The 10,000-nt window shown below is 44.0% G+C and overlaps 1 protein-coding gene across 7 annotated transcripts in view; it reads left to right on the top strand.

Moving 5' to 3' along the window:
• The window catches only part of LOC115147373 (transcription activator BRG1), a 30,343-nt gene that overhangs the window by 10,067 nt on the left and 10,276 nt on the right, over window positions 1-10,000 (top strand). For 4 of the 7 annotated variants that reach the window (XM_029689591.1, XM_029689589.1, XM_029689590.1 and 1 more), the window contains exons 12-20: window positions 1,250-1,300; window positions 4,084-4,214; window positions 4,322-4,376; window positions 4,604-4,743; window positions 7,275-7,428; window positions 7,657-7,820; window positions 8,395-8,461; window positions 8,737-8,847; window positions 9,026-9,268. In XM_029689591.1, coding sequence (XP_029545451.1) covers window positions 1,250-1,300; window positions 4,084-4,214; window positions 4,322-4,376; window positions 4,604-4,743; window positions 7,275-7,428; window positions 7,657-7,820; window positions 8,395-8,461; window positions 8,737-8,847; window positions 9,026-9,268 — 1,116 coding nt within the window. The remainder of the gene's footprint in view (window positions 1-1,249; window positions 1,301-4,083; window positions 4,215-4,321; window positions 4,377-4,603; window positions 4,744-7,274; window positions 7,429-7,656; window positions 7,821-8,394; window positions 8,462-8,736; window positions 8,848-9,025; window positions 9,269-10,000) is intronic. The other 3 variants (XM_029689592.1, XM_029689593.1, XM_029689588.1) reach the window with 1 other exon arrangement.

The following is a 10,000-nucleotide window of genomic DNA, read 5'->3' as shown; positions in this document are numbered from 1 at the left end:
TTGTAGAGTCAGTGTGTAGATGTGTTTGTGAGCTGTAGTCAGCACTAGTCTCTGTAGGGAGTTTATAGAGTCAGTGTGTAGATGTGGTTGTGAGCTGTAGTCAGCACTAGTCTCTGTAGGGAGTTTGTAGAGTCAGTGTGTAGATGTGGTTGTGAGCTGTAGTCAGCACTAGTCTCTGTAGGGAGTTTATAGAGTCAGTGTGCAGATGTGTTTGTGAGCTGTAGTCAGCACTAGTCTCTGTAGGGAGTTTATAGAGTCAGTGTGTAGATGTGTTTGTGAGCTGTAGTCAGCACTAGTCTCTGTAGGGAGTTTATAGAGTCAGTGTGCAGATGTGTTTGTGAGCTGTAGTCAGCACTAGTCTCTGTAGGGAGTTTATAGAGTCAGTGTGTAGATGTGTTTGTGAGCTGTAGTCAGCACTAGTCTCTGTAGGGAGTTTATAGAGTCAGTGTGTAGATGTGTTTGTGAGCTGTAGTCAGCACTAGTCTCTGTAGGGAGTTTGTAGAGTCAGTGTGTAGATGTGGTTGTGAGCTGTAGTCAGCACTAGTCTCTGTAGGGAGTTTATAGAGTCAGTGTGTAGATGTGGTTGTGAGCTGTAGTCAGCACTAGTCTCTGTAGGGAGTTTATAGAGTCAGTGTGTAGATGTGGTTGTGAGCTGTAGTCAGCACTAGTCTCTGTAGGGAGTTTATAGAGTCAGTGTGTAGATGTGTTTGTGAGCTGTAGTCAGCACTAGTCTCTGTAGGGAGTTTATAGAGTCAGTGTGTAGATGTGGTTGTGAGCTGTAGTCAGCACTAGTCTCTGTAGGGAGTTTATAGAGTCAGTGTGTAGATGTGTTTGTGAGCTGTAGTCAGCACTAGTCTCTGTAGGGAGTTTATAGAGTCAGTGTGTAGATGTGGTTGTGAGCTGTAGTCAGCACTAGTCTCTGTAGGGAGTTTATAGAGTCAGTGTGTAGATGTGTTTGTGAGCTGTAGTCAGCACTAGTCTCTGTAGGGAGTTTATAGAGTCAGTGTGTAGATGTGGTTGTGAGCTGTAGTCAGCACTAGTCTCTGTAGGGAGTTTATAGAGTCAGTGTGTAGATGTGTTTGTGAGCTGTAGTCAGCACTAGTCTCTGTAGGGAGTTTGTAGAGTCAGTGTGTAGATGTGGTTGTGAGCTGTAGTCAGCACTAGTCTCTGTAGGGCGTTTATAGAGTCAGTGTGTAGATGTGGTTGTGAGCGTGATAAACACACTGATGTGTGGATGTCTTTCCTACAGAAGCTGGAGAACGCTGAGGGTCAGACTCCTGTACTGGGACCTGATGGAGAAGTGAGTGGGATATTAAACTAACGTACTGGACATTTGAGTCATTTAGCAGACGCTCGTATCCAGAGCAACTTACTGTAATGAGTGTATACATGTTCATACTTTTTCATAACCAATCTACAGTACACTGTTACATCACTATGGTTACCACTATGTTACCTGTTGTTATACAGTAATTCTAGACATAGTATTTGCCAGCACAAAAACATCCTGTGGCGTACTGCACTAGCATCGAAGAGTCCCCGCGATATGCAACTTTTCAGGGAAGTCAGGAACCAATATACACAGTCAGTTAGGAAAGCAAAGGCTAGCTTTTTCAAACAGAAATTTGTATCCTGTAGCTCTAACTCCCAAAAGTTTTGGGACACTGTAAAGTTCATAGAGAATAAGAGCACCTCCTCCCAGCTGCCCACTGCACTGAGGCTAGGAAACACTGTCACCACTGATAAATACACGATAATCGAGAATTTCAATAAGCATTTCTCTACGGCTGGCCATGCTTTCCTCCTGGCTACCCCAATCCCGGCCAACAGCTCCGCACCCCCCGCACTACTTGCCCAAGCCTCCCCAGCTTCTCCTTCACCCAAATCCAGATAGCTGATGTTCTGAAAGAGCTGCAAAACCTGGACCTGTACAAATCATCTGGGCTAGACAATCTGGACCCTCTCTTTCTAAAATTATCCGCCGCAATTGTTGCAACCCCTATTACTAGTCTGTTCAACCTCTCTTTCGTATCGTCTGAGATTCCTAAAGATTGGAAAGCTGCAGCGGTCATCCCCCTCTTCGAAGGGGGTGACACTCTAGACCCAAACTGTTACAGACCTATATCTATCCTACCCTGCCTTTCTAAAGTCTTCGAAAGCCAAGTTAACAAACAGATCACCGACCATTTAGAATCCCACCGTATCTTCTCCGCTATGCAATCTGGTTTCCGAGCTGGTCACGGGTGCACCTCAGCCATGCTCAAGGTACTAAACAATATCATAATCACCATCGATAAAAGACAGTACTGTGCAGCCGTCTTCATCGACCTGGCCAAGGCTTTCGACTCTGTCAATCACCGTATTCTTATCGACAGACTCAACAGCCTTAGTTTCTCAAATGATTGCCTCGCCTGGTTCACAAACTACTTCTCAGATAGAGTTCAGTGTGTCAAATCGAGCGGCCTGTTGTCCAAACCTCTGGCAGTCTATGGGGGTACTACAGGGTTCAATTCTCAGGCCGACTCTTTTCTCTGTATATATCAACGATGTTGCTCTTCCTGCGGGTGATTCCTTGATCCACCTCTATGCAGATGACACCATTCTGTATACATCTGGCCCTTCTTTGGACACTGTGTTAACAAACCTCCGAACAAGCTTCAATGCCATACAACACTCCTTCCGTGGCCTCCAACTGCTCATAAATGCTAGTAAAACTAAATGCATGCTCTTCAACCAATCGCTGCCCGCACCCGCCCGCCCGACTAGCATCACTACTCTGGACGGTTCTGACTTAGAATATGTGGACAACTACAAATACCTAGGTGTCTGGCTAGACTGTAAACTCTCCTTCCAGACTCATATTAAGCATCTCCAATCCAAAAAAAATCTAGAATCGGCTTCCTATTTCGCAACAAAGCCTCCTTCACTCATGCTGCCAAACATACCCTCGTAAAACTGACAATCCTACCGATCCTCGACTTCGGCAATGTAATTTACAAAATAGCCTCCAACACTCTACTCAGCAAACTGGATGCAGTCTTATCACAGTGCCATCCGTTTTGTCACCATAGCCCCATATACTACCCACCACTGCGACCTGTATGCTCTCGTCGGCTGGCCCTCGCTACATTTTCGTCGCCAAACCCACTGGCTCCAGGTCATCTATAAGTATTTGCTAGGTAAAGCTCCGCCTTATCTCAGCTCACTGGTCACCATAGCAACATCCATCCGTAGCACGCGCTCCAGCAGGTATATCTCACTGGTCATCCCTAAAGCCAACACCTGCTTTGGCCGTCTTTCCTCCCAGTTCTCTGCTGCCAATGACTGGAACGAATTGCAAAAATCGCTGAAGTTGGAGACTTATATCTCCCTCACTAACTTTAAGCATCAGCTATCTGAGCAGCTTACCGATCGCTGCAGCTGTACATAGCCCATCTGTAAATAGCCCATCCAACTACATACCTCATCCCCATATTGTTTTATTTACTTTTTTGTTATTTTGCACACCAGTATCAGTACTTGCACATCATCATCTACACATCTATCACTCCAGTGTTAATTTGCTAAATTGTAAATACTTCGCTACTATGGCCTATTTATTGCCTTACCTCCTTACTCCATTTGCACACACTGTATATAGATCTTTCTATTGTGTTATTGACTGTACTTTTGTTTATCCCACGTGTAACTCTGTGTTGTTTTTTGTCGCCCTTCTTTGCTTTATCTTGGCCAGGTCGCAGTTGTAAATGAGAACTTGTTCTCAACTGGCCTACCTGGTTAAATAAAGGTGAAATAAAAAAATATTTAAAAAAGGTCATGGTTCAGCAGGTATCTAGTCATGGTTCAGCAGGTATCTACATTACCCAGCAGCAGGTATCTGCATCAGTATCCAGAGCCGTTCTGACTCTTATCACCAGACATATTGGACCCCAGGAAGAGTAGCTGATGTTTTAGCAGCAGCTAATGGGGATCCTAGTAAAATACAAAAAATTATCAGTATTAGTAGATGCCAAGAATAGTATATTTCCCCTTCAACGTCAGCATCCAGTGTTTTTCTGACTCGCCCCCCCCCCCCCCCTCCAGCCTCTAGATGAGACGTCCCAGATGAGTGACCTACCAGTGAAGGTGATCCACGTGGACAGTGGTAACATCCTGACAGGGGCGGACGCTCCTAAAGCTGGACAGCTGGACACATGGCTGGAGATGAACCCTGGGTACGAGGCTGGAGGATGAGATGGGCCTATTAGGTGTTTAGGGGTATATTTTAGAGGGGGTAAAGGTATATTTGTGGTTGTAATACTGATGTTTTCTGCTGTTCCAGGTACGAGGTGGCCCCTCGCTCTGACAGTGAAGACAGTGGATCGGAAGAGGAGGAGGTGGGTTTGGTCATAAAAGATAGTACCCAACCATGACTAAACTCTTAATACAGAGATTACAGGATGAAAACGCTACAAGTAGGAACCAAATCAACTGAATTGGTTGTACAGCCATAAAGACTAGATTCATTCCACACTCTCTCTGTACCAAAGCTATGACCAGTCTGTCTGAGTGGGGATTGACAAGTTGTTGTTGTCCCGCCCCTGGCCTGTCATTGGCCTGTCAGGAGGAAGAGGAGGAGCCCCAGCCAGCAGTGCCTCCAGTAGTGGTCCTCTCAGGGTTAGTGGGGTTAGAGGAGAAGAAGAAGAAGATCCCAGACCCAGACAGTGAAGAAGTATCAGAGGTGGACGTACGACACATCATAGAGTGAGCACACTACACCTGGGTCCCTATAGAGTAACAAAGTATGAGTCATAATACCCATAAAACCTAGCGGTCAAACAGGGAAATGGTTCCAATCGTCACCATTCCTTTTTCCCAATTCTCGATTTTAGAAACATTTAAAATAAGGGCTGTGTTTCGTGTAGGCTTATCCTGGCGTGACGTTTTGATAACCGTGGAAATCTCTCTGGGTCAAGGTGACTTTTATCAATATATTCGCCTGTATTTATCCCCCAAAAATGGAATGCTAATGAGCTGCTAATGTAGCATTTTTGAATATCGTAGTAAATGGAGACGAATATATTGATAAAAGTCACCTTGTCCTAGAGAGATTTACATGGTTATCAAAATGTCATGCCAGGGTAAGCCTACACGAAACACAGCCCTTATTTTAAGTGTTTCTAAAATTGAGACGTGGTTTACTGAAATCATTTGGAAGGGCCCATAAGTAAGCATTTAACTGTTAGTCCACACCTGCTGTTTACAAAGCATGTGTCAAATACATTTAGATTTGATTTGAAATGTCTGGTGTATGATTCGAGGTTGGAGTCAAAAGAACTGTTGATTTTCAGTGAGGAATTGGGTGAATCTCAAACCTCTGGCCTTCTCCAATGTGTTTTTGGCCTTCTCCAATGTGTTTTGAGGAGGCAAGAAGATAGGACACAAGGAGACACAATTAAGATTCACCTGTTGTGCACTCCTGCCTACACATTGGATTTATTTAAATAAGCCATAAAGACAGAAATGCCTACAATTCAGTTCTGGGGTGAAAAGTCCCATTAATATTCAGTGAGAAATTGACCCTAATGCTGTTTTGCTGACTTGCAAATCCTTATCAATGACGGAGTGAATTTTCCAGCTAAAGATGCTTGTCTCTCATAGCGATAGAATTGAAAAAAATAGCACACTTACTTTATAGGGCTCATGCCAATATGTAATAATAATACATTGAATTTATAACACGTTTTTCATTGAAAAACTATCATAAAAGTGCTACAGTGATTGCATTAACCTGTTATGGATAGGGGGCAGTATTTTCACGGCCGGATAAAAAACGTACTCGATTTAATCTGATTATTACTCCTGCCCAGAAACTAGAATATGCATATAATTATTAGCTTTGGATAGAAAACACTCCAAAGTTTCTAAAACTGTTTGAATGGTGTCTGTGAGTATAACAGAACTCATTTGGCAAGCCAAAACATGAGAAGATTCTGTACAGGAAGTACCCTGTCTGACCATTTCTTGCCCTTCTTGATTATCTCTATCCATTACAGTGGATCTCTGCTGTTACGTGACACTTCCTACGGCTCCCATGGGATCTCAGAAGGCGGCAAAAAGCTGAATCGTGGCTTTGCAGGCTCTGGCTGAAACAAAGTAGCGCGTTTGGATAGTGGCTAGTCACAGTACTGTGAGACTCAGGCTCGTGCACGAGGGGATAGCGTGCTTTTATTTTCTCTCTCTTTGTATGTATACACGCTTTGCCGGTCGGAATATTATCGCTTTTTTTACGAGAAAAGTGGCATAAAAATTGATTTTAAACAGCGGTTGACATGCTTCGAAGTACGGTAATGGAATATTTAGAAATCTTTTGTCACGAAATGCGCCATGCTCGTGACCCTTATTTACACTTCGGATAGTGTCTTCAACTCACGAACAAAACGCCGCTGTTTGGATATAACTATGGATTATTTTGGACCAAACCAACATGTGTTATTGAAGTAGAAGTCCTGGGAGTGCATTCTGACGAAGGTAATCAAACTTTTCTAATAGTAAATCGGAGTTTGGTCAGGGCTAAACTTGGTCGGTGTCTAAATGGCTAGCCATGATGGCTGGGCTATCTACTGAGAATATTGCAAAATGTGCTTTCACCGAAAAGCTATTTTAAAATCGGACATATCGAGTGCATAGAGGAGTTCTGTATTTATAATTCTTAAAATAATTGTTATGTTTTTTGTGAACGTTTATCGTGAGTAATTTAGTAAATTCACCGGATGTTTGCGGGAGTTCTGAACGTCACATGCTAGTTCTGAACGTCACATGCTAATGTAAAAAAGCTGGTTTTTGATATAAATATGAACTTGATTGAACAAAACATGCATGCATTGTATAACATAATGTCCTAGGGTTGTCATCTGATGAAGATCATCAAAGGTTAGTGCTGCATTTAGCTGTGGTTTTGTTTTTTGTGACATTATATGCTAGCTTGAAAAATGGGTGTCTGATTATTTCTGGCTGGGTACTCTGCTGACATAATCTAATGTTTTGCTTTCGCTGTAAAGCCTTTTTGAAATCGGACAGTGTGGTTAGATTAACGAGAGTCTTGTCTTTAAAATGCTGTAAAATAGTCATATGTTTGAAAAATTGAAGTTTTCGGATTTTAGAGGAGTTTGTATTTCGCGCCACGCCCATCATTGGATATTGGAGCAGGTGTTCCGCTAGCGGAACATCTAGATGTAAGAGGTTTTAAAGCTATTCAGCCACTGATATTGTTTCTTCCCTGGTTCCGTCCCTAGGCACGCTAAACAGGATGTGGATGATGAGTATAACAGTGCAGAGGCAGCGTTCGCTCGGGGACTCCAGTCTTACTACGCTGTGGCCCATGCTGTCACTGAGAGAGTGGAGAAACAGTCCACTATACTCATCAACGGACAACTGAAACAGTACCAGGTGAAGCAGCACTGACAAGAGGCTGAATAAGCCTGAGAAGTGACATTTCCTTTCATAAGTCATTAGAAGAAACCCAGACCAACCTGTACAATTTTGGCTGACTGACATTGTCCTTTGTCTTCCTCTGTTGATTCTCTCTCCTCTTCCTCTCCTTGTCTCTCTCCTCTTCCTTTCCTTGTCTCGCCTTTCCACTCAAACTGTTTCTCCCTCTGTCCCTCCCTCCGTCAGATTAAAGGTCTGGAGTGGCTGGTGTCTCTCTACAACAACAATCTGAACGGTATCCTGGCTGATGAGATGGGACTAGGAAAGACCATCCAGACCATCGCTCTCATCACGTACCTGATGGAGAACAAACGAGTCAACGGACCTTTCCTCATCATAGTACCGCTCTCGTGAGTACTGTACCGCTCTGCCACGCACGGAGAACCATGGCTTCAATTACAATTAAACTTTAAAGGGACATTACACTCCAAAATCAATCACGTTTTCAAGACCCCAACATTGGTCGTTCGTTGAGCTACTGTAAGTCCGTGTCACAGGCCGTTTTGTACATTCAGCTATATGCCACAATCCAAAATGAATGGAAGACATAAGCTCCACATCATTTTCCAGATTTCTTGTGCTTATTTTCTCCATGAATTTGTGGTTGAGGTACAGTATATAGCTGGATATACACAACTGATGGCGTGGGACTTTTGAAGAGTACTGTCCCTTTAATTGTAACTGTATTCATAGTACACTTAACGTGACTGTCATACATGATATGATGGAGTACAGTACTGATGAGAGGGAAACAATGATCCGGAGAGAGGGGTGGGTAAGGTTTGGTACAATCGCATAATTAAAAAGTAATAATAAAATCTAAATAGAATAGTAATATATATGTATCTATCGCTATGGGTACAGTGCTATTTGTTTGCTTAGGTAAGTTTGGCCCTCTGTTTTCCTCTCTTCTCACATTGACAGAACTCTCTCTAACTGGGTGTATGAGTTTGACAAGTGGGCTCCGTCTGTAGTGAAAGTCTCCTACAAGGTGAGTTGGAGCAGCTAACCTTCTGCCAACTATATGGTAACCATGGTAACACTAATTACTTGGGGTCCTGAAATACAGCCATATGGGCGGCCGTGTGGAAGCCTGTCTAATGCATTCAAATCAAAAGTGGATCACTTGCAGTCAGAACAACAACAACTAGGCCTGTTATGAATACAAATGTAAAGTCACACCATTCTAGTAATTATTCATTTCATTCATTCATTCATTCATGTCAAGTTAAATCCAAGTTCTTGTCCTTCATGTTGTCTCTGCAGGGTTCCCCTCAGGCCAGAAGGGCCTTCATCCCCCAGCTACGCAGCGGCAAGTTCAACGTTCTCCTCACTACCTATGAGTACATCATCAAGGATAAACAGGTCCTAGCCAAGGTAACACACAGACACACACTCTACCTCCAGCGTGATTCTGAACAACTCTCACCATGACCATTTGACTGATGACCTATATACCCTCTTTCTGTCTTCTCCTACTCCCCAACCCTCTTTCTCTCTCTCTCTCTCTCGCTCTCTTTCCTCCATCACTCCCCTGCTCCCTCTCCCCCCACAGATCCGGTGGAAGTACATGATCGTGGACGAGGGCCACCGGATGAAGAACCACCACTGTAAGCTGACCCAGGTCCTCAACACCCACTACCTGGCCCCCAGGAGAGTGCTCCTAACTGGGACACCGCTCCAGAACAAGCTGCCTGAGCTCTGGGCCCTGCTCAACTTTCTCCTGCCCACCATCTTTAAGAGCTGCAGTACCTTCGAACAGTGGTTCAATGCACCGTTTGCTATGACTGGAGAGAAGGTGAGTTTTTTTAGCTGAAAAAAATTGAGAAATGCTATATATACTGAACAAAAATATGAACGCAACATGTAAAGTGTTGTTTCATGAACAGAAATAAAAGATCCCAGAAAGTGTATTTCTCTCACATTTTGTGCACAAATTTGTTTACATCCCTGTTAGTGAGCATTTCTCCTTTGCCAAGATAATCCATCCACCTGACAGGTATGGCATATCAAGAAGCTGATTAAACATTATGATCATTACACAGGTGCACGTTGTGCTGGGACTCGAAAATGTGCAGTTTTGTCACACAACACAATACCACAGATGTCTCAAGTTTTGAGAGAGTGTGCAATTGGCATGCTGACTGCAGGAATGTTCACCAGAGCTGTTGCCAGAGAATTGAATGTTAATTTCTCTACTGTAAGCCACCTCCAATGGCGTTTTAGAAAATTTGGCAGTATGTCCAACCGGCCTCACAACCGCAGACCAGGTGTAACAAGGAGTCGCTAGAGCGCAATGAGCCCTCCCCTAAACCGGACGACACTGGGCCAATTGTGCGCCGCCCTATGGGACTTGCGGTCACGGCCGGTTGTAACACAGCCTGGAATCAAACCTGGGTCTGTAGTGACGCCTCAAGCACTGCGATGCAGTGCCTTAGACCGCTGCGCACTCGGAAGGCTGGGGCCCACATTTAATCGGCTCATCTGTCCTGCGGACCGCCAGCTACCAATCACTGCTACGTACACTACT

This window comes from Salmo trutta, chromosome 14, assembly GCF_901001165.1.
Source record: "Salmo trutta chromosome 14, fSalTru1.1, whole genome shotgun sequence".
NCBI lineage: Eukaryota > Metazoa > Chordata > Actinopteri > Salmoniformes > Salmonidae > Salmo > Salmo trutta.
The sequence above is the reverse complement of the archived record's forward strand: the minus strand, read 5'-3'. Positions and strand labels throughout refer to the sequence as shown.